A 25,270-nucleotide genomic window follows, 5' to 3' on the forward strand; every position below is an offset into this window, starting at 1 on the left:
TAACCGACGGTGGTTCCGTGTGTGGCTGTGTTGTTTCATGCATGTCCGGTAAGAACGACGCAAAGGCTGACTCTAATCGGGTTGTGTTGCACATCCTTTTTTTTTTATTTTTTATTTTTAAAAAAAAATAAATAAAAAGGACCAAAAGTAGTATAGAGGAGATGATGAGATACTCTTCACTTCACTGAGTAGATTAGCTGATGTGTTGGTTGTGAATAATTGCTTACTACTGCTATAAGAAATTCCATATTCCTAAAAATTAAGGGGGTGCATAATTGCATTATTTCACATAAGACCGACGTCATGCATACTGCAACTCATCATCTTAATACACTAAGTAGTGGATGAATGAATCTTTCATCTTAGCCAGCTTTATACTACTAATTGTTTAGTTTTAGTCGTGAAAAGTCTTTGCATGGTTAGTGATATTCTACTTACCCAAAAGGAAAGATGTCAAAATTAGGTATCGAATGGTAAAAGCCTTCCAATGTTGGCTTCCTAACCGGATGACTTGTAACTAATTTAATCACCATATTTCATTTTTTTTTTTTATGTTTCTCTGACTTTTGCATAAGTTAGACTTTTTCCAAATTCTGTTTTTGCAATTTTCTGCTGCTACTACTACTGCCTCTTTTTTTTAAACTCTAAATAAATACGGTCGGTCCAAAATGCACTAATTTGAGCCGGTGACCTAAATCCCCACTTCCGCGATTGCTGACCTAATCGCGACAACATCGCATGAATGAACTTCGTTCTACATTGGCATTCATCTGCTGAATTTTAAGAACATCCATTTTGTGGGCTAACATATTTCTCATGAACGAAATTTATTTCGAGTGGATTCTGCTATTTAGTTATTGCTTCTTCTTGCCAAATATTTGCTTCCACCAATATTACACATCTTTGGGTTGCTTTTCTTCGACGTGCTAACTGTAACCTTTTTTTAGGAGTCAAGACATTTGACGTGCCAAAGAAAGATCAAATTCACTGGATCCATATCTATTTGGAATTTTGTCTTGCGTGCTTAACACACACACACACACACACACAAGTGTTTTCAATCTCTACAAAACCCGAAAAGCTTTTGATTTTTCATATCGGCAGGGATCTTTTGTGGAACAAATACCACCAATTTATCAAAAAAAGAACAAATCAGATGGATTCGAATATCTCAGAATTCTCTTTATTTGGTGATACAGAAATGCATCAAAAAAAATTTTAGCAGGTAGGATTAGGATTTAAGAAGCGAGGGGGGAAAATAAAAATTTGAATCCATGTCCGAAACCTTAACTTTAATCGCTAGATCAAGACCTCCTTGGCATCAAACTTCACGTCTAAATTTTCAGCCGATTATTTTGTCTAAGCTGCGAGTTTAATGTAGTTTGTCCTATGGCAATGATTTTTTCTCCACGAACTAAGAGCCCTCTTCTCTGGCTTCGATTCTGAAGTTTACGCCCCCTGTAACAATGCCTTTTAAAGCTGGTAATCTTCTTCTTTGCGCATAATATAATATCAATAAGGGTGAAATAAGCAGGGATCACTCAGAAATAAATACGAACTGGCTTTTTTGCCTACCTGATAACCTTTTCGGCCCGAGCTGGAATGGAAATCCACTAGCTAGTATCAAAGGCTGCAAGCGTCCTTTAGTCCCTACCAGCCTGCATAAATTTCCTAGGATGCATAACTTCCTTTTTAACTGCAATACACTGCACTTGTTTATTAGTGTACATGCATTCTTTCGTCAGGGAATATCAAAGTCTCTTCTACCAAATGTGGATGTGATGCTTGTGATCACACATAGTCAATATCTCTGAAGGATAGTTAATTAGTCATCATGTGTTGCCACGTAAACGGTAGTTGTTATGTTCAAGTGTTTTTGAAAGCATTACAATTCGTATATGCAAATGTAGGCCCCTTAAAAGGACTAATGTTGGTGGAAATGATCGTAAGTTGGAAGTGATGTGACTTCATCAGCTCCTGTACCAACTGCTTGGCTCCAGGAACCAGTATCAAGTAAATAGCATCTACAATCGCAATATGACGATTAATTAAGTTAATACCACCCACAGAATAAGAAAAATCCTATACTAAGCGACATATGATTGAAGGTACAAAAATAAACTAAAGGACGATCCACCTCTTTGATTTTAAGGATTTTCGTGTTTGTGTTTGTCTATCGCTTAGAAATGTGATTTGCAGTCGCCTTTTGTAAATGAACTCACAAAATAATCTAGAGATGGACGAGAAATTTACGGGTGCAATAGTTGTAAGACAATTTTTTTCCATCATCTTGCAACTCATACATACACACATATATATATATAGGTGTATGAAAATTAATCTTGACTCGATTATATACAGGCTTGCAACATAATATTATGTACAAAACATATGAAAGAAATACCAACATGATTATTAAGTTAATACCAGCCAAAAAAAGGCTAAAGCTGAGGAAGAAGTATCAAGGGCAACAGCTAGCTGTAGTCGACCTTTTAGTCTAGCAACATAATTGTGGAGAAGATGACAATTATGGTTGGAATAGTATATAAGCTTGATTGTCCTACATTTTGAAGCTTTTAAGGTAAAGTTTGATTATCTTAAAAAAAATAAAAATAAAAATCAGCAAGGCTTTCATGATTTATTATGGAAATGGAAGAATCGCAAGATATTAATTAGGATAAGAGAGGGAATGATTTATGACAAAATGATGATGTCATTAATAATAATAGTAATAGTAATAATAAAAATAAAACCAACGGCGCTCTGAGATGGGGTGACTAATTAAGGTGATTTAAATGTGGTTTAAAAGCCTTTTTGTCAAATTTGATGGATTGGTGGAAGTATATATTTATGATTAAAATTTAGTACCAAAATAAGACGCAAGGCAAAATCTTCAATGGGAGGAAGGCTTCAAAATTTGCCATATGAAAATAGTAAAAAAAAAAAAAGGGAAATTTTTTGAGTATCCAATAATTATGTCAAATAAATAATTTTGAGGGAACTTCCTTGTTTGGTCGGTCATGCCATATACTGGTTGGTAATTATTATTATTCTCTCTACCTATAAAGGGCGGGCACGAGAGAAGCAGCTAGGCGGCGATAAAAAGACAAAGCATGGGAAGACTGAGGAGGAGGATCCACGACAACTGAGGACGTTCCTCTCTCTATCTCTCTCTGTCTCAGCTAATTAATTAGCCAATCCACTGCCACTTTTGTTTTAGGAGTACTTACGTGCTGTTCTTTTCTTGCTGACTGCATCGAATCCAGCCGATTCCAGATGGGAAGGGGAAGGGCTCCTTGCTGTGATAAGAGCAAAGTCAAGAAGGGGCCTTGGAGTCCTGCCGAGGATTATAGGCTCATCTCTTTCATTCAGAAGCAAGGCCATGCTAACTGGCGTGCTCTTCCAAAACAAGCTGGTAATCAATCAGCCACCCCTTCCCCCCCTTTTTTTTTTATTCATCCTTAATTTGTGTCTCTCATGATCTCATCAGCCAAATTAATCAAAAAAAAAATTGTTTTTAATGAAAAAAAGTATGTATAACATCAACCAAATAGCCATGCATTCATTGATGCACAAGTACAAACTCTCTCTCTCTCCCTTCTTCACATTTTTTTTGGATGATCATCTGTCGTTTGTGAGTTCTATTTTCATAATGGAACGGGCGACGCGAAAGAAGAAGATGAGGAAATTAATGGAATTCAACCTTCGTCATTTGAAGTCCTCAATTAAGACCTGTATATCCACTTCGATTCGAGACCCATGAGTCCCCTATCTGAATTGGGCTTATGCACTTCACTCGGTGTCTAGTAAAGGAGCTTAGGAGCGTAGTCGTCGGCCTTCCTACGCGCATGCGTCCGCCGGAATGTTGATGTTGTGCTGCAGATTGAATTCATGGGCTAGCTAAGTTGTTGTTTCTCTTGCATTGCATTGCATTTCGGTCCTTTCCTGCCATGCAAAATAAAATCTCCACAAAACCATTTTGGAATCGTATCGTCCCTTTAATCACCGCCATTGTCTTGTACATTTGCACAATGCTTAGTAGTAGTTGCAGAAATGGGTTATTCATGGAGTGTTATCGCTCGGGCACCCAAACAAAAACAACAACAAAAAAGGGTAATGGCTTTGCTTTTACGGTGGAATATACACCTGTCTCTGGCCCCAATTAGTTGTGGACTTTTCCTTCCAAACAAAACTAGAGATGAGTTTATACCGACTCAAATTGCTAATTTTTCAATATGTTATTTTTCACGTTATTCAGATGATTTGTGAGGTGCAACTAAGCTTTGGAAATGCATTACAAATCCGTAACCTACGCAGCTTGTTTTCTGTATATAGTAGCTTCGTGATTTTGTTGATGCCTCATTAATTAGTTAATAATAATAGACTTAACCTCTGCAAATAAATTTTGACTTCAATGGAACTGTTCAGCCAGCTCGTGAGATTGGTTTTTTTTTTTTGCCAATGCAATTTTTATCCTCTTTGACTGTCCCGTCCTCATCAGTTTACTACTGTTGGTCGATATGTAGTGGTAACTGGTAACGGGTGAGTACTGCTATTATTATTAAAGTATTAAGTTTCAGAATAATTTTTAGTCGTCCAATTTCAATCTTTCCTTCGTACAAAAAAGCTACTCCATATTATAATGCCTGCTCCTGTGGAGGCAGTCTATTCAAAGCTGAATAAGTCGTTGCCAAAGCAAAAAAAAAAATTCAAATTCTCCAGTTTTTACTTAATCATCTGAGGTCTACAGCTGACTTAATAATTCAGTCCTGTACCAAATCTCCATCTAATTAATATTCGGTGGGTGCACAAGGAAATGTATGTCAATCGGTGAAAATACCTCTTACGGTATTTGTTAACTAGGACCAGGAAGAGTGGTTGGGGGGTGGGGGAGAAACAGAATCAGGAATCTACAAAAAGTCCATATTCATCACTGTTTTGTTTGTTATTGTGATGATGATGATGATGATGATGTTCACTTCTGTCATTACCAGCAGCAGTAGATTAGTAACAGTAGTAATCTTCTCTTCTCTACTCTACTCTCTGCCACAGGGCTGTTGCGATGTGGAAAGAGCTGTCGATTGAGGTGGATTAATTACCTAAGACCTGACGTCAAGCGAGGCAACTTCACCCCTGAAGAAGAGCAAACCATCATTAACTTGCATAACGCTCTGGGAAACAAGTATGATACTAGTACCAGTTTTTGAGTTTCTTTTTGCTGACTTTTGACAAATTTTATTACATTATCTCCATATGCTATATGCTGTATGATCCTTTTTTTTTATTTGACAAACTCATTCCCGATGGCAGGTGGTCTAAAATTGCATCTCATTTACCAGGAAGAACTGACAATGAGATCAAGAATGTTTGGAATACGCATTTGAAGAAAAGACTGGTTCTTGGAAATGATGATGCTAACTGTCATCAAAAAATTGAAACTAGCAACTCATTCACAAGTTATTCTGCTTCGCCTTCTCCTTCCTCCAGTTCCTGCATCTCTTACGGGGACCTGAATACGGAAAAAGGACCTGGGGGCGATCAGGAGGGCCTACACTCCAAAGTTGATGAGCAGCAGGAACCGTGCACTTCGCCAACTCATCCAAATGCACCTAATCTGGAAAACTTCAGCCAACCTGCTGAAGAAACCTGCTCGCTCGACAGCTGCATTAAGTCAAAGGCATCTCCTGAGGTTCGAAAGACCACGACCGACGAACCTAAAGAAATGGCTCAAGATGGGAATATCATGGAGATCCCACTGGAGCCGGATGCTGATTTTTGGAACTTTTTGGACGGTTTAGATCCTATGGATAAGTCCACTGAATCTCAACCACAGCAGGAATATGGGGTCTCCCAGAGCTCAAACTCGGGAGAAAACCATCAGGAAGAAGTTCATGAATACAAGAGGTGGTTGAGATACTTGGAAAATGAACTTGGACTCGTTGGAGGCAATGATGGGGAATGTCCACAAAAGGGTGCAGGCGCAGAACAGCAGCAGCAGCAATTAGTCACAGATACTTCAGACGATGAGATGATGTCTAGGCCAGAATTTGATCCAGCTGCTATGGCTTACTTTTCAATGTGGCCTTCTTCGCCTCAAAACTTTGGTATCTGAAGTCAAACTTGGAACTTGTGATTCGTGGAGATCACCGAACTTAGCATTGACAAACTTTGTTATCTAGCTAATGAATTAGTAATAACTAGGAATCCTTTCACATGAAACAGAGGTATACATACAAAAAGTACAAACACAGGGCATTCTCATGTATGATCTGGTATCTGTCATTCTCCAGAGATTGTATCTTAGACTAAGACTGACGAAGAGATACCACAGTAATGCAGTATCCATTGACATTATGTGTTGAGTCTGAAACTAGCCAGTAGTAGTGGGTTGGTGATATTCCTCACTAACCAGCACTGAGCAGTAACCGTAGGCATGTGGAGAATTTATAGTCTATACAATACAGCTTCCCCAGTCCCCACATTTTAGAAAATAATAGTACCAAGAAACTGGAGGTTCGGGCAAGTCTTGAAGTTGACGGATGCAGTGATATCTTTAGTTTTCATGAAAAAACATTTACGTGTAGAAACCATACCCTGTGATGATGGGCAATGAAAATGGAAAAAACGTTGTGGACAAAGACGAATTGAAGATGGCTGCTAAAGTCTTAGATGTTGGTGTTGATATCTTGAGGAAAAATTAGTGGGCGGGGTCAGATTTTGCTGCTCTACAGTTTGAAAATGCTCTGAAAGCATGCATCATCCAATTCTTCTTGTTGCTGACAAATATCCTCTTTTTTTTTCTTTTTTTTTTTTACCCCTTCAACTCGAATCAGAAGAAGTCAATCAGGGAACAAGAGCACGCCTTTCCATTTCTCTGTTTTCGCGGGGCTGCAAAATCATAGGAGCTACAGTGTTACTAGTAATTGTTTCTGGACCGCTACTTACTCTTTGATGATCCCTAAAATGTTATGACCGGTAGCTGTGGAGTATAGCTACAACACAGGAGCAGTTCTTTTTAACTTGAAAGAACCACAGAATTATTAGTAGTATGCATAGTTTCCCAGTTAAAGAAGAAAAAAGACTAATCAAGAAAATCCAATGATGAAATGGCGGGCAATAGTTTACTGTCATATTTCCACTTTTATTCTATATGTGGAGTAACATGATGGTGTGTTTGGTAAGAAGCAAAAACAAGAAATGAGGTTTTTGAGCCCAAAACAGAAAAAAGAAAAAGAGGTGAGGCGTCTTTTTTTTTTGGGTTTTCGGGACGCCTCATTTCTTTTTTCATCATTCATGGCCCGCTATGCAATCATTTCGTCTTTTGGATTTTTACTCGCGGCCCACCAGTAATTTGGGATGTGAGGCCCAGAAAAAAACTGTATCGCAGTCATCCCACCATCCAAGAACAATCGGCCCATGAAAACTCAAACTACCTGATTGCCACCAGAGTCTTGTCAGGTTCACCGCCATAGGTATAGTATGGTTAATAAATAATACTTAATGGGAAGAGAAGAGAGTGGTACTAATTTGGAATTTGGAAGCTGCTGCTGGGATTCCACGACGAAGAGAAGAGCAGTTTGAGGAGGGTCCTCAGATTATCAAATTGGTGGTACCACTAGTAGTGAATTTGGCAAATGGGAAAGATTGAAGAAGAGGAAGAAGACAGCAATTTCAATGGCGGGTTGGGCGGCAACGGACAAGATTATTCAGGAAGCACTCCCACCATATTTCCAGAACTCAAGTATTATTGCTTACAGTTGCTTGAACTCCTCCACAACCCTCACAAGCAGAGGAAGAACAATTCTTCTTCTTCCTCGCCTCCTTGTCAACTCCTCCAGCTTCTTCGTTGCTCCCCTGCATCTTCTCTCCAGCCTTTCTTCGAGTACTCTTTTCTTTTTCCTCTCTCTCTCTCTCTCTGCCCCTTCCACCTTCCATTGCTGTTTGTTTGCGATTACTCAAATTTAATGCTGGAAAAATTTATCACTCTCTGGGCATCTGTTGATTATGACTTTGTGGGATGTAATTCCATAAACAATAGTAGTTTAGTCTCAGAATTTTGTTTTTTCTTTTAAGAAAAAAAAAACACTTTAAACGGAAAAACACCTTTCTAGGCAAAGATGCTGTGAAATAAAAAAGAAATCTTTAATGTAATTACTACGGGCTAGGCTGCATTTTAATGTCAACATTTTTATCTTTTTTTTTTTTTAAAACTACATTAACAATGTAGTACGAAAACCGAAATCAGTACAACTACAATCCTTTTTAAGGTTTTTGTTTGCTTTGGCATGCTGACTTATGACCCATCTTTCTTGTTTGCAGCTACATATTGTTTCCTTTGCTGCTTCTGTTGGATGCAGCAGTGGGTTGTCGAGCTTTGCCTAAAGGTGATGATCCTGATGGAAGTTCTCTCATGTCCGGTGCCCCCAAAGCTCCCCCCCAAGTCAGTGATCATGTAGCTGAAACTGTGCTTGATTGTCTGGAGGAACTTCTCACTAAATGTGCTTTGGGATCTGTGGATCAGGTGACTTGTTATGCCATTTAAGCAAAACCGAAGCTTTACACTTAGCTGTTCATCATCTCTCTATATTTGTTTCGTGTGTCTTTCAAAACTGTAAACCCTAATCTGCGGATTGCTCAGGGGTTGATGATGATGGCTAGTTTGTCTGCTTTGACGGGATAGAATTAGGATGCTTCTGAATTACACATATCTCTGAATGAGATATTAACAATTGACTTTATGATTCCCTTCAGCTTATTTTTCCCATTTCCTAGCTCCTTGAATATGACATAATCTGATGGAGTGGTAGCATTTCAGAAGCAGCCTCATTTATGTGCTCTGTTTTGTTCCTTGTACTTTTTTTTTGGTCAGGCTTCTTCTTCTTTAAAGCATGAAGCTAACAACTGGTTGTGTTCCAAAGAGAATGATTCTCCTCTCACTCAATATTGTACTACCCTTTTCTGTGATGGGATTTGTAGTGCCCCATTTGAGCCTATCCAAAGGACTGTACAATATTTACCTCACGTACTCATTAGATGCTAAAGAGCCCGTCTAAGATTACTCTGGTTTACTATGGGGTAGTATTATTGCAAATGCAGCAGTGCAGTCTGTATGTGAGTGTGCATTCTTCAATTTATTGGTGCTTCTTTTCTGTTCAAGAATTTTTCATGTTCCTTCAAATTTTGAGTCATTTCTCTTCAATAATTTACTGTTAAGTCATTGTATTTAAAACATTATTTCCCTCATCTGGATTTCTACACTTACTTTTTCAGATGGTTGTCTTGCTGAAGAAACTGACTAATGGTGCATTACTTTCTCCATCAGAAGCACCAGAAGAATTCCGTGTTGGCATAATAAAATGTTTCAGAGCCTTGCTACTTTGTCTGGATCCTTGTATTGATGAGTTGTGCCAATGTAAACAAGTTGTTGGTTTGCCTGTACAACTAGTTAGAAAGGATTCTGTCTCAAAACCTGCTTCAGAGGCAGAGCAATGTTTGCTTGCATTTCTCCAATCTGAGTCTGCTTCAGCTGCTGTTGGACATTGGCTATCACTTCTTCTTAAGGTTATTATCTATTTTTTTCACCTTATTTTAACTAGTTTTACTATATATGCATGTAAGTATCTTTTAAATCATTTTGTTGTTGGGAATCAAGGCTGCTGATGTGGAGGCAGCACGAGGGCATCGAGGCAGCGCAACACTTCGCGTGGAAGCTTTCAAAACACTTCGTGTGCTTATTGCTAAGGTCTTTTGTTGTACTTTTTGGCATTTGCATGGTTTCTGTTGCATTTGTTATTAGCTGTCTTTAGTGGAAGGCTTCAGTAATGTTCCTGAAAATTTTACTGGTTAACTGAACAGAGCTACTCAATGGGTTTATTTTTCAAATGTAGCTTGAGATTAGATTAGCTGGAGATCGTATGATCATGAGGTATATACATCAAAATTCAGGAGATCTTCTAGGAAATTGGTTATTCGGTTTACATGATTTGAGAGCTGAGATTCTGTAAAGGCATCCGTCCAGTGATATTGGCTCATTTAACAACCTTGTATTGATCAATCTTATGTGGTCTCTTGCAGGTTGGTAATGCAGATGCATTGGCTTTCTTTTTACCAGGTGTCATTAGTCAGATTGGCAAAGTTCTGCATATGTCCAAAACAATGGTTAGTGGGGCTGCAGGAAATACTGAAGCTTTAGACCAAGCAATCCGGAGTTTGGCAGAATTTCTTTCAATTGTTCTGAATGATGATCAAAATCTTCCTAGTCTTAGTCAATTTCCGGATGATAGTATTGTACATCACATATGCAAGGAGAAGCCCCTTGTTTCCTTTCTGGATGAACTTCGTCACCTGGCTTCAAAGACTCAAGATCAGGGTGAAGTTGTGGTTCACAATGTGAGTGAAGCTGTTCAAAAGAGTACATCAATGCCTGACATCAGAAAGAGTGTGAGTGTGAATCCTGAAGGAACGAGAGGGGCTTTTCGTGTTGAACGTTCAAAGGATTGGATCATCAATGCTTCAGCTCACATAAATAAAATCTTGTCTAAAACTTTTCCCCATGTAGGTTTGGATATATATATATATATAATCTACATATATTTTATCTTTTAGGTCACGATTTGGTGCAATTTTTTCCCCTCACATTGTATAACTAAGTTGTTCCATATTCTTCAGCTTTCTTGTCATCCATCGAAGAAGGTGAGACTGGGAATTTTAGCAGCCATGCAGACACTTTTATTAAGTTGCAGTTACACATTAAGAGGAAGCAGATTGTTGCTTTTGGTGAGTTGGAAGCAAATTAAGCTTAGTCGGTATGGCTCTTATGTGAGTTTTGTTATATATTACTAGTGGGCATTAGGCTTTGACTGACACTTCACTATTAATAATGCAGGAATGCATTTGTGTTCTTGTTTGTGACGACTCTGAGGAAGTATCCTCTGCCGCACAGGCGTTCTTTGGATATTTGTTTTCATCAAATAGGGAACATCTGGAACATGATTTTGATGCCATCTTTAGCAGGTTCATTGTACTTCTGAGGAACAAATTATTCTGAAATCGCATCCTTGTTTTCGGAAATATGATATGCTACTTGGTTTGAAATCTATTCAGGCTCATTGACAAGATTCCACATGCAGTGTTGGGAAACAATGAGTCAATGGCTCTATCACATGCCCGGAAGTTACTTGTAGTGATATATTTCTCAGGTCCACGATTTGTGGCCATCCACCTACTTCAGTCTTCTGTACGTGGGATCCAGTTTTCTTTTCTCATTTTACACTTCTTGAGGGCCTTTCTATCAGATAAGGGTTAGAGAAACTAGTTTTTCAAATAAAATTTTTAAAAAGTACTCTAAAGGTACTCTAAAAAGTAGTCTAAATTTTTTTTTAATGTTTAAAAATATCCCAAAATATATTTTAAAAACTCTACTACTGTTAAATATTCCAAAATATTTTCTAAAAATATCCCAAAATATACTCTAAAAACTCTGCTACAGTAAAATTTTTGAAAAACACCCCTAAAAACAGCTAATCCAAATGGAGCCCTAGTTTTGGACCTCCCTTGTATCATGGGCATTTCTATTAGACGAGTTAGAAAACCGAGTTTTTATGTCTCTTAGATTGGCAGATCATCAATTCCTTGACGTAGTTGTGACCTCTTTTAACTTAATTTTTAGTTCATAAAGGGAATAACACATCAGTTCTATTGCATGTATTACTTTTGCTTGTCCTGTTGCAAATTGTTCAATGGGCTTCCATTTATTTGTTTATTTTATGGATAAAAGTCAGCATTATTGTCTTCTGATGGGTTTTCAGGTGACTGCTGCTCGATTCTTGGATATTTTTGCCCTCTGCCTGAGTCCGAATACCACATTTTCCGGCTCACTTGACAAGCTTGTTGCAGCAAAACCACCTTCAGCAGGGTATATGCATTCGATTGCAGAGATGAAATCTATGAGGAATGCTGGTTCTGAAGGTTTCGAGTCCCCTGAAACCACCAAAGTACCTTACCCACCAAAAAATGTGTCAAATGCGTATGTGCTGCCAGGCTTGCCACCTTGGTTCGCTTATATAAGTGGTCAGAAGCTGTATAAGGCGCTTGCAGCAGTTCTTAGACTTGTAGGATTATCATTGTTTACAGGTTGATTTTGTTTCATGAACTATTTGTTTGTTCTTTGTTGTTTTGGTTGTGATTTCTACTTAAGCCTGGTTATCTTCTTTTCTTTTGACTAGACTCCCAAAACGAAGGATCTCTCTCTGTCACGATTGATATTCCCCTTGGTTACTTGCGTAAATTGATTTCTGAGATTCGGACTAGGGAATGCAGTATGGAAAGCTGGGAGTCTTGGTATAATAGAACGGGATCAGGACAGCTGGTGCGACAGGCTAGTACTGCTGTATGCATTCTAAATGAAATGATTTATGGTCTTTCAGATCAAGCAATTAGTAGCTTTGGAAGAATGTTTCAGCACTCCAATTTGAAATGGCAAGAGATTGAGGAATGTGATGCAAATGGTTATGCTCAGCCGTGCAAGTGTGATCAACCTGTGCCAGATAACAACCTTTGGCATGTTTGTAACCATAGCAGGGCTAGGAATAACTTAATTCACAGTATTGGGAGTGTATTACATGAATATCTTTCTCCTGAAGTGTGGACTCTCCCACTTGATCATACAGATTCTAGTATACAGTCTTATAGTGGCGGCAGAGCTTTAGCTTTGCATTTCTTCAATGATAATGCTGTGCTTCACCAGGAAATATATCTCTTCTTCTTAAATTTTTTTTTTAAACAATATCACTACAAGTTGTTGGGCCTCTATTATCAATGTTGATTTGAATTTATTATTTCTTAAACAGGTTATCATTGAAGGAATTGGTGTCCTCACAATGTGCCTTGGGAAAGAATTTTCTTCTTCTGGGTTTCTTCACTCCTCTCTCTTTATGTTGCTGGAGAATCTTATATGCTCTAATTTTGAAGTTAAAAGTGCATCTGATGCTGTCTTACACATTATGGCTGCTACACTTGATTACCCAACGGTAGGGGTTGCATTTCTTGAGAATTGGTGGATTTTGTTGTTAGTTACATTAAGTTTTTAAATATGTTGTAGGTGGGCCATTTAGTTCTGGCAAATTCAGACTATGTAATAGACTCAATATGCCGGCAACTGCGTCATTTGGATCTTAATCCTCACATGCCAAACGTACTTGCTGCAATTCTTTCCTATATCGGAGTAGCTCATAAAATACTACCGTTGTTGGAGGAGCCGGTATGGGTTCACTTTTCCAGTTTCAACATATTGCAGCAGAAAAGCTTTTTTTTTTTTTTAATGTTTGACAGTACTTGCCTGCCTCTCCATATCAATTGTTATCATTACTCAAACTGCTCCACCTAGGGTCTGACGTGGTGAACAATTTACAGATGCGCGCTGTTTCTTTGGAACTTGAAATTCTTGGCAGACACCAGCACCCAGATTTGACTGTTCCCTTCTTAAAGGTAATCTCTGTGTACTCATCCATGACTTTCTGCATCCACACAGCATCATAATTGTTGTTCCCTCTACATATCATAGATGGTCATAGGACAAAGCTTTTTCATGGAAATTGCTGGAGCCTGTTATGACTGTTTGATTGCTTCATTTTTTAATCTACATGGAGAATAGATTGGTTTAATGATCTTGTTTTTCTTTTCCTTTTGCGAAACTTTTTCAGGCAGTGGCAGAAATAGGTAAGGCTTCAAAACAGGAGGCCTGTACTCTGCCAAATCAAGCAGAAGCATTATACAAGGATATCAAATCCAACATTTTAGATTTAGAGAAGAGAAAAGGGAATGAGTTTTGTTCTTCAAGATCATCCATTGAAGTTGATGCAACTGTGGAATTCCCAGAATCTGGTTAGTACCTCTGAAAGTTTTGTGAAAAATGCTTGATTTGTAAACATACATACTTCTGAGAACAGTTGCATTTCCAGGATCTGGTTAGTATGTAACGGTATATACTTTTGAGTTTTCAAATTGAAAATAATTGCTGTTATTAACTCATTGTACATTCTTCTAGATTTAAATACTTGTGACAAACTAGTTGTGTGATTAGTTCATGAATATCGTCTTTGTTTTGAAGTTTGTTTCTGTGCGTTATTGCTAATTGGTGTCTTTATGATTTTAGCATGCTTACACAATAGATGCATTTTCCCTTTTTTCTTTACTTGTAATTTCATCTCTTTTTTAACCCTAAGGAAGATACTCTTAGGATTGCTGGGGGATGAATTTCTATGTTGTGCCAGTAGGTAGCTCTTCAAAATGTCATTTTTTACAACAAAACAATGGCCTTCTTGTTTGTAACATGTGTAAATTGTAAGTGACATCTGTTCTTACTTTTTTTTTATAATGTAGATGGTCACCTATGACAGAATGAATGCCCTTAAATATTTTGACATCTTGATATTTTTTGGGAAACAGAGGTGGGTATCTGTTACAATCATGACAGTAGACAGATACAGCATTGGGAATCAGTTCTGTTCAAATTGAATGATTCTAGAAGATGTAGGAGTATAGTTGGATCAATTGCTGGTTCTTGTCTAATTGCTGCTGCTCCTCTTCTCGCTTCATCTATGCTAGCAGCTTGCTTGATAGCTCTTGATGTAATTGAGGTATGGAATTTTCTCTATAGTATCTAATTTTCTCAGTATTTCGTTAACTGCATTGATCAGAAATCTTTGTTTGAACCTCGAGGAGGTTGCTTTTGCCTTCTTAGCAGACTTGCTAGACAGAGTATTGCTTCTGCAGTTTCCAGATCAATACTACTATTAGCATCTTTCTTCTACGTATTAATGGTACCAAGCACTTATTGTTTTGTAAAATGAGTTTTCTGTCATGTGCCAGATAAGAGAGACTTTCTAATAGGTTTTTGAGCATTATTAGTTTTTTTTCAGTTGCCTGCAACACTTTCTTGAAATAGCTCACTGTAAAGATTCAGCTGGTGGTGGGAGTTAAGAGAGAATTGAAAAGAAAGGAAGAGAGAAGTGGATAGGGAGAGAAGAAGGAGATGAAGCAGATTGAAGGAGGAAGAAAGAGAATGTTGTATTAGACAGAAATGAGAAGTGGCATTTACATTCACCTTGTTCTTTCCACTCGTCCCCACTAGCTATTTTAACTAGCTCTATATAACTGACAAATGGATTGTGTAACTAATTTACAGTTATTCAATTAGAATTAAATTCACCTATTCCAATTGTACCCTTGTAGTACTAGATTTATTACACTCACCCAATTTGGAAACATTCTGGATTGCTGTTCTTAAATCGTCTAATATTAGAGAAATCTTTCATCTTAAGTTGGTCTGAAATGATCTCTCATCTAGTTGCCTCAGCTAGGGTCATTGTAGAGCAATATTATCTCCCTTTTTAGTCTTATCTATAGCTGCTGCATTTTAGATGCCCAATAAACCACCACTGAATTGAAAATACCAGATGAAAGGATGACTTTTAACAATTGTATCTATGATGTATAAGAAATGTATAGATAGCATAATAGATTTATTTTGAGGTTTGGTTAACATTATGAGTTCTCGCTTTATATTGCTCTTCTTCTCCTTCTTCTTCGTTTTTAAATTTATTTAGGATGCCATTGAGACACTTGCCAAGGTGGAAGATGCCTACAAGCTTGAGAAGAAAGCTAAAGCAGCACTTCATCAAATCTTCGACTTGTATTCACTTCATAACCTTCGAGATGCACTAGATGCAGCTGAGGATGAAGCTGGAGAGAACAGATTGCTTCCTGCAATGAACAAAATTTGGCCTTTCTTGATTGCTTGTGTTCGAAATAAGAATCCAGTGGTGAGTGTTCCATAACTTTCAGTAGGTTTGTTGCCAAAAGTGTGATATAACTTCTTTCTATCTTTGAAGTCTTCTTAGTCCGTTGTTGCCAACGTTGTGGTGTATACTGCATTTAAACAATAGTGGCCAAGCAGACTAGTATGGTGGATTGTTTACATGATATCAACAATTAAGTGTGTGTGTTCATGTCCAGGTTAGATATGTGATCAGGGATTTTAGATGTCCACATAGCTGTTACACTAAACAGCATTCAGTGAGCGAGGTTGGGTTCTTGGAAATCTGCTTGATCCATGTATGAATGAGTAGACTCTTTCTAAAAGTATTAATGTAAACCTACATTAATCAACATTTACTAGGCATTTCTGCTGTAAGCTTTGATGAGAACAAAAACTCATGATTCTTCTTTGGTGTTCTCATGTACCTTTGGCTATAGCTGGTGATGTTAGGTGCCTGATTTGGCAATAGACCAACTTAGTGGCTGACTTAAGGTTGATTTGAAGATCAGAATTCTTCGATTGGTTATCTCTGATCAGTCTTCATAGGATATGGTTAAGTTGGTGTTGCTTGTTGACACCTTCAAATTGGTTTTGCACTAATTGTTTTTATCTTCATTTGCACTTCTGCATGTGTCTCAGATTTTGACTTCTCAATTTGGTTATTCCCGTAGGCTGTCCAAAGGTGTTCATGTACAATTAGCAACATGGTGCAAATCTGTGGAGGAGATTTCTTTTCTCGGCGTTTTCACACCAATGGGATCCACTTGTGGAAACTTCTAGGCTCATCCCCATATGAGAAAAAGCCCATTTCAAGAGAGGATAGAACTCCTTTGCAGCTTCCTTATGGGAGCGTTTCCTTCTCTTCTGAGGGCAGTGTAGCCGAGCTATCTGACCTAAAAGTTCAGGCAGCGGTGCTCAACATGATTGCTGATATAGCTAAGAATAAAAGGAGCGCTTCGGCTTTAGAGGCAGTCCTGAAGAAGGTTAGTGGTCTTGTAGTAGGAATAGCGTGTAGCGGTGTTATGGGTCTTCGAGACGCGGCTATAAATGCTCTTGTGGGTCTCGCATCCATAGACCCCGATCTTGTTTGGCTTCTAGTAGCTGATATATACTTGTCGCTAAAGAAAAAAGATGTTCTTTCACCACCGGGCAACGAGTTTCCAGAAGTATCTCAGATCCTGCCTTCACCTTCATCGTCTAAAGGGTACCTCTACTTTGAATATGGAGGGCAGAGTTATGGGTTTGACATTGATTTTTCAGCTGCGGAGCATGTGTTTAAATTGCTGGATGGGCAATATTGTACATGACATGGGTTGTATAATGTACAGAACTGTTTTAGCTGAATGGGGAAGGAGGAGGATTAGTATAGTCAAACAGTGTATATACTTGACCCAAACTTTTTATGTCCGGTATCCTAGCCGAGACAAAGGCCCTCTGTTAGTTTGGGGTTAAGAGTATGTGGAGACCTTGTACTATAAAATGGAGGGAATGAAGCTTTGAAAAGTTGGATCCAATCTTTCAGATGTAGTAGTTCTGTAGTCCAATGAATCATCCTATCAATCTGGAGGTAGCAAATTATTGATAACATTTTGCGTACTTGGTATTCCTTTGGTAGCCAGTCAATGGTGCTGCATTGTGTCCCGGTATCAAGCAAAAATATCGGGTTCTATTTCTAATCAGTTGAACAAAGAACAAGGCCGCCTTTGACCACAATTCGTTGGCCTTGATAGGGTGGGACAGAACTCAATGGGGGCGACTGAAAAACTCGGGATTGATTAAGCTGCAAAAAGCCAAAGTGGAACTGCATGCGTACTTTAAGTTTGAGCTAACACGCCCAATGAGCCAAGGTTGTTGCACTAAATTGTGACAAAACTAAAGAGCGGTTTTAAAAAAAAAAAAAAAAAAAAATTGGTTGAGGGAACTAAAGAGTGATCCAATAGTGTCAAATATATTTTACCTTTTCATTTTATAAACATTACTGTAAAACTCCAATCTTTAGTACTATTAGTGACGAGTTATTCACGAGTAGCTCAGTCGAAGTTCGGTGTTAATCAAACTCGAGTCAAGCTCAAGCTATTCGAATGGACAAAAAAGTAGAATTCGAGCTCCTTAGCTTCAGGTTCGAGTGCTTGACGAGTCTATTCAAGTGTTTAATTTTTTTATTTATTTTCATTATATTTATTATGAATTTATATTTTTAGATTTACAAACCATGGAATTTACGATATAGAATTCTCAAGGGTTACAAAAATTCATAATAAAAAAAACCTAATCCAAAAAAAAATTTGGCCAATTCATTCATACAACGAAGCAAGGTTCTTTGTCATTTGCCAAAATTCGAAAACTCAGCTCTTTTGTCATCAGTAATTAGTTCTCATCAATTACCAATTTCAGTAATCAGTTGACATCACCTATAATCAATTTTAGTAATCAGTTGATATTAATTTTAAAAATTTTGGAGTATTCTAGAGGATTACTGTAGATAAAGTTGAAAAAAGAAACTTATCTATTAAAAATATGCCAAAAACTTACCAAGTTAACAAATGAATGTAGCTAAAACAAAAGGCATGCAAACGATCAAGTATAAGTCCAACCAAACCCACGTTTGAACAGTTTGAATGTGAGGATTCTTTTAGCAGGTTGGGTATGATGATTGAGAGAGCGAGAAAGAGTCGAATCTTTACCATTGGAAATGAAGTTAAGAAAAAACTCAACTATCCCTACCATAGGTAATTGATGAGTGTTCTAGCTCCGATCCCAATGGATTGGACCTTTGATCAAATTGCACCCTTAGATCGGCTGACTAGTTTTAAGGAAGGGTTTTGCTTTGACCTTAAGAGTGCCATTGATAGATAAATTCTTCTAAACCTGCACACTATGACTAGCAATGCAGTGGAAGAAATTTCCAACATCTCGTAGAAAAAGGTATAAATAAGCAACTGCAAGTTTAGAAATTCATTTCTTCCAATTGAACTTTCTCGAACTATTTCTTTTTAAGAACCAAAAAAATTTGTGCCAAAATAATATATGTCAAGAAGAACAAAAAGCCTTGAGTCATTAGTTGTGGCTAATTTAGTTGCTCAACTATATATTTGTAGTCAATCTAATTCTTTTTTTGGCTGAGTCAAATGATACAAGATTCTTCATCAAAGACTCGAAGAACAGAGGGGCAAAAATAGAACCCCACTATCCAGGCCTCATTAAAAATTATTTAGGAACAGAATTCATGTTTAGGAAACAATTTTCTAGTATGTATAGTTCTTATGTTCCAAATTTCATTCTTCCAAGAAAACTTTGTGCACAAAGCTCAGAAAATTATTGTTCAAAATACGACAACAATATCAGAAACTTCTATAATCAATCTAATTAACATTACATCCATCTTATCATATTTGAATTCTTAACATAAGGAACAAGTTATAACCAAGTACATCTACTTTCTCACACAACCACCATTCTTGTGAAACCAATACTACCCCCAAAACTATGACCTTTCATTTATATTGTGAATCCCTAGATGCAAAAATAATTTCATATGCTTTTATAAGGCATGGTTGATTCAACCATGTAGCAAGTGATAAACCCCAACTTAGAAGCCTAATAGCCAACATTAGCCTTGATTTTGCCATAGTCTTTTAAACTTCTTTAAAAAGCTAGCTTTTCATTATTTTTAGCCAAAATTGTGTTTTGTGCACTTTCTCCATGTTCTTGCTTCTCAGTAAACCGTGAATGGCAGTAGTTGCTTTCCTACGCATTGGTGAACTGTGCTACTTAAGTTGAAGAAACCACAATCATAGCTACTTTGTATTCAATAAAAATTTTACAAATTATATTGCAAACCACAATGGCAAGAGAAATATTCAAAACAACTACTCTGTAATTTTGGCAATGATGAAATCTCTGTGCTAGATTGGCATTCTTTCATGAAGTTCTTATCTTCGTTACCTCGCCACACTTACAATATATAATAGGGTTAAAAACAAAAAAATTCCCCGTGGTATACCTAATACACAAAAAAATCTTCCGTGGTTTCAAAACATACAAAACGACATTTCATGTTTTGAACTAAATTGTAAACTAACAGAACTCGTTAAAGTTAACGAAAATGACGGTTTCTGCGGTTAAACTTACTGGATTCCGTTAAGTTTACCGTTAAGTTTAACGGATTCCGTTAAATTTTCCGTTAAATTTACCGGATTTCGTTAAGTTTAAGGAATTTTGTTAGTTTACAATTTAGTTCAAAACATGAGGTGTCGTTTTATATGTTTTGAAATCATGCGGGACTTTTTTGTATATTAGGTATACCACAGATGATTTTTTTGTTTTTAACCCTATATAATAGTATATAAATTGGTTCGGCATCATCTTGTTGTAACGAACTCCCAACCCTATTATATTGGTCCTCCTGGGGTTGTTTGGTAAAATTCAATGGGATCTGAAATTTTGGGTTTAGGTTTTGCTTGAGAAACCTATTTTCATTCCCATAAATTTGGATTTGTTCATATTTCACCAATGATAAAGTGTTTTTAATGATTTTAATGTGGGTTGGAGTGTAAGGTTTCTTTTGACTTCCTCTATTCCCCGGGTTTGTAGTGGTGAACTTTGTATCATTTGTGGTTTAGCCAAAAAAATAATAAAAAAAGAAGAGAAATCAAGATTGGCTTATGTGAATATATAGTTTGAGGGACTAAATTGGGCAGACATCAAATTTCAGGGACTATTTTGGCTTCTAATAAGTAGTTTAGGGATCGATCTGGTCGCTTCGTCTACCTAATAACTTGCAAAACAGAACGACTTAAAACAAAAAAGAAAAAAAAGTTATCAAGTCAAGTCAACGGTAAAAAAAAAAATTCAAGTCCACAGTAGTCAGGAAAGAAAAAAAGGTGAGAGTCCAGGCATTAGTGAGAATGTGACATGGCATGCAGGCAAAAGGGGTCTGATGGCCACCCCCGTCAATTTGTCTTGGCAATCCAACATCTCTTCCACTACTACTACTACAACTATTTACTACCAATGTTTTTAAACTCAGATCGGAGAGTGAATTGAAAAACTTTTCGATTTGTGATTCACCAATTCAATCGATTCAATCCCGATTCAAAAGTTTAAATTTTTTAATTTATTTTAGCGTTAAAAATTTTGAATAAAACTAAACTATTTGTTTTAGAAAATAAAAATTTAATAAAAATCGGTAGAACCTCCCAATTTTTACTGATTTTTGATCGGTTCAATAGATTTTTTGAGTTACTCATTAAACTAGACGGATGCATGGTTGGTTCATAATTCGACTGTTCGAACTAGTCGATTCGATTCGATTTTCAAAACACTGCTTACTACGAACTCTTAGTAAGAACACTTTCATTTAAATGAGACTTTATTAGAAAAACAAAATAACATGGTAGCAACTTACATTCAATTGATTGAATTGTCATTGATTGAATTACAATTGATTCTAACTCATTTTTCTAGTAAAAGAAATATACGCAAACCACCTAATTTACCGTAGATTCTATGTTTAGATGATCTATAGAGGTCTGCCTACATAAAGGTGTCCAAAGGTATGCACAAAGATGTAACAAAGTCCTTTTTGGCTAAGAACTACAGGGGAGTGAACAATGCTGTAGGCGATTTCTTTCTTGTTGTAATTAAACCATCCAACAAATTCACTCCCTAATAGAAAGTTAGAAACTGGAATTGTTAATGTAAATAATATTAGAATTAATTAGGATCACAAATTAAGATATTATCTTGCATTATTAGCATCAATTAGGATCATCAATTAGGATAAATTAAAATCACAATTAGAGACTTACCTTGTATAATATTAGTCTAAATTCATTCTATATCAACTTTTTCTTCGATTGCGTGCCATGAAACAACAGTCTGGTCAATCTGTTTAGGATATCTACTGTGACATGGTTTATTTTTGGGATGAGATTGTTGAATCAAAACCTTGATAGAACTACCCCAATGAAGCAAAAAAATTCTATGCTTACCATGATTCTTATCGCCTTATTCTGTTTCGCATGGTCTTACTTGACGAGTTTGACTCTACTCGGACTGCTATTCTCAATAGAAAGCTATTACCTTCCATTGATACTGCTCTTAAGGACTTGATATCTGAAGAAACTCGAAAGCATATAACCTCTTCTCGCTCTGCTAATATGATCCTTACCCTTGTTCGTCAGACTAATTCGACATCTCGACCACCTATAGCTTTTGCTTCAAAATCAACTATTGAGTGTAGGTATCGTCAACAATTAGTTCATTTTATTTCTGAATGCCACAAACTTCAGTTTAGAAATAGAGGTCAAGGACAACGTACTTGAAACTCTTTTCCTCACACTATGGCTGCCACTGATAAAACCCACCCTCCTATTGAATCTACTGCTACCACACCTTTTGGATTTGTATCTCCTATTGCTTCTTCCGCTCCTTCTACTGCTGATTTAGAGGTCATTATTTCTCAAGCTCTTGCTCACACTGCTCAACTTTCTGCAAATGCTTTTTCTGTCACATCAGGTACCTCTTCATGATTCATTGATTTTGAATGTTGTAACTATGTGACCTATAACTCTGACATTTTTTACTCAAAATCTTTATTTTCAAAACCTACTTTCATTTTTACAACTGATGGTTCTATTATACATGTTACACATAATGGTACCATCTCAACTAATGACATTTCTTTATCTAATGTCTATTTTGTTCCTTAATTATCCTTCAATCTTCTTTTTGTTGGTCAATTATGTGACCTTGATCTTCAACTTTTTTTTTTTTTTTTGTGTTACTTGTCTTATTTAGAATCCATTGATGAAAACAATTGTTGGGACCAGACGTAAGATTGGACGACTGTTCGAATTGACATCTCTTCGTCTTTCCTCTTCTCGTGCCTTTGCTACTCCCACTATGTTTATATGGTATTACAAATTAGGTCATCCCTCTCTTATTGAATTAAAATCTTTGCTTTACTTTTAATAAGAGTGATTATCATGTTTTAGTACCTTTTGATTTGATCTATTCAGATGTTTGGGGTCCAGCTCCAGTTTTCACTATGGGAGTTTTCGTTATTTTATTATTTTTGTTGATGATTTTTTTGATATACATGAATCTATTTCTTAAAATTCTATTCTAAATTTCTCTCCATTTTTCATGAATTTAATGTAATGGTACAAATTCAGTTCTTTAAAATTATAAAACTTTTTAGATTTGATAATACTCGTGGATATATCTCTGGTGATTTTGAATCTATTATAATTTCTTAAGGCACCTTACCTCATTTATCTTGTCTGGACACTTCTCAAAAAAAATGATAGAGTCGAACGTAAACATCGCCACATTTTAGATACAATTCGATTTTTACTCATTTTTACATCTTTACGTGAACCATTTGAGGGAGAGACTGCTGTCTACACTATCAATAGGGTTTCATATCTTATCCTTCACAATAAATCTTTATATGAGATATTGTTTGGTACCATTCCTGCTTACTCCTATTTTAGAATTTTTGGATGTACATATTTTATGCTTTTATCCTCATGAACGATCCAAATTACAATATTATGCCCATCTTTGTTGTTTTCTTGTGTATGACATTACTCATAAATGTTATAAATGTTATGATTCTATTTCTCGTAGGTTGCATATTTTTTTCTATGTAATTTTTTGGAAACATAAAATTTTTTTTGCCATCCCTCAAACTACTTTGTCTTTCTCTTTCCTACCACCACATTTTACTAATCCTTCTATAGACCTATTTTTTGAGTGTCCTTCAAATCTTGAGTGTGCCTCTAATGACTATATTTCGTCAGTCGCAAAATAGTCCTCTACTTCTTCTGATTGCCTTCTTGAATGGATCCATCAGTTGCTTCTCTTTCACGATATCCCTCTCGGATAAGAACTCAACCAGTCTATCTTCATGATTACCACTGTTTTTTTACTTTAACAACTTTACATGAGTCTATTTTCTTTCACGAAACTTCTTCTAATCCATTATAACAGAAAGTTATGTAAGAGGAGTTAGATACTTTGTTCAAAACTCATACTTGAAACTTGATCAATTTGCCTTTTGACAAAACTGTTATTGGTTGCAAGTGAATTTACAAAATTAAAACTCACTTTGATGGATCTATTGAACGTTACAAAGATTGTCTTGTTGCTAAAAGTTATAGTGAGGAGTATGGTATTGATTATAAGGAAACTTTTGCCCCAATTGCTCGTCTCATAACTGTTCGTACTCTTATTACTGTTGCTGCTAGTCAGTGTTGATCTCTCTTTCAAATAGATATGAAGAATACATTTTTTAATGGTGATCATGCTGATGAAATTTATATGAAACCACCTCCTGATTTTTCATATTCCTCTGACAAAATTTGTCGTCTTCGTCGGGTCTTGTATGGATTTAAGCAAGTTTCTCGAGTCTGATTTATTAAGTTTAGTTCAACACTTATTAAATTGAGTTCTGCAGCTAGTCCTTATGATTCTGCCTTTTTTCTGTGCTGCACAACCACTGGTACTATCTTGTTACTTCTCTATGTTGGTGATATGGTCATTACTGGTGATGATTTGGAAGGGATTCAACAACTCAAACAATATCTGAGTCGACAAATTGAAATGAAGGATCTAGAGTTTTAAAATTACTGTCTAGATCTTGAGGTGTTTTCGAATACCAATGGCTACTACTTATTTCAAGCAAAATATGCTTCTAATCTCTTAGGCTCTGCCGGTATAATAGATAGCAAAATTACCTCTACTCCAATTGAGGCAAATACTCATTTTACTCCTATGGATGGAACATTATTGGATGATCCTATGCGATATCGTCGCTTAGTTGGTAGTCTTATCTATCTGACTGTTACCTGACATGATATTGTTTATGTTGTTCATATCATCAGTTAATTCATGAGCACTTCTCGTTCTGCTCATTATACTATAGTTCTTAGAATTTTTCGCTATGTCAAAGGCGTTCCTTTTCATGGACTTTATTTTTCGATTCATTTGTTTCTTGAATTTCGTACCTATTCTGATGCTGATTGGGCTGGTAATTTTATTGATCATCGTTCCACTAATGAATTTTTTTTTTTGTGATTCTTTAATTTTCTGGCGTAGCAAGAAACAATTAGTCACTACCTGCTCTAATTCTAAAGCTGAATATCGAGATTTAGCTAATACTTCTCAGGAGTTAATTTGGCTTCATTGATTACTTAACGACATGGGTGTTGTCCATTCTTCTTCTATTACTAGTCATTGTGATAACCAAAGTGTTATTTAGATCACACATAATGATATTTTTATGAGCGCACCAAACATATCGAAATTGATTGTCATTTTTTGTGACAATACCTTGTTTGTGGTATTTTGAGTTTATCTCCAATTCGTTTATCGGATCAAATTGCTGATCTTTATACAAAAACACTATCTCCCTGTCGCTTTCATGATTTTGTGTGCAAACTCAAG

General features: G+C 36.6%; 2 protein-coding genes and 1 pseudogene across 2 annotated transcripts; all 3 read left to right on the plus strand.

The window, feature by feature from the left end:
- Nucleotides 1–3,276: 3,276 nt before the first annotated feature.
- Nucleotides 3,277–6,321, plus strand: LOC113772337 (transcription factor MYB58-like). Its single transcript, XM_027316930.1, has 3 exons — nucleotides 3,277–3,415; nucleotides 5,053–5,182; nucleotides 5,311–6,321. The coding sequence occupies exons 1-3, from the start codon at nucleotides 3,277–3,279 to the stop codon at nucleotides 6,110–6,112; spliced, it is 1,071 nt and encodes a 356-aa protein (XP_027172731.1). The 3' UTR covers nucleotides 6,113–6,321.
- A 1,214-nt stretch (nucleotides 6,322–7,535) lies between these two features.
- LOC113770606 lies at nucleotides 7,536–17,404 on the plus strand. The gene is made up of 17 exons (XM_027315120.1): nucleotides 7,536–7,882; nucleotides 8,320–8,521; nucleotides 9,271–9,561; nucleotides 9,653–9,742; nucleotides 10,075–10,554; nucleotides 10,669–10,776; nucleotides 10,886–11,013; nucleotides 11,104–11,236; nucleotides 11,808–12,132; nucleotides 12,225–12,745; nucleotides 12,849–13,028; nucleotides 13,100–13,258; nucleotides 13,411–13,485; nucleotides 13,701–13,881; nucleotides 14,446–14,636; nucleotides 15,606–15,821; nucleotides 16,489–17,404. The coding sequence occupies exons 1-17, from the start codon at nucleotides 7,635–7,637 to the stop codon at nucleotides 17,122–17,124; spliced, it is 4,164 nt and encodes a 1,387-aa protein (XP_027170921.1). The 5' UTR covers nucleotides 7,536–7,634; the 3' UTR covers nucleotides 17,125–17,404.
- A 4,757-nt stretch (nucleotides 17,405–22,161) lies between these two features.
- LOC113771999 lies at nucleotides 22,162–25,150 on the plus strand (annotated as a pseudogene).
- Nucleotides 25,151–25,270: the final 120 nt, after the last annotated feature.

This window comes from Coffea eugenioides, chromosome 5, assembly GCF_003713205.1.
Source record: "Coffea eugenioides isolate CCC68of chromosome 5, Ceug_1.0, whole genome shotgun sequence".
NCBI lineage: Eukaryota > Viridiplantae > Streptophyta > Magnoliopsida > Gentianales > Rubiaceae > Coffea > Coffea eugenioides.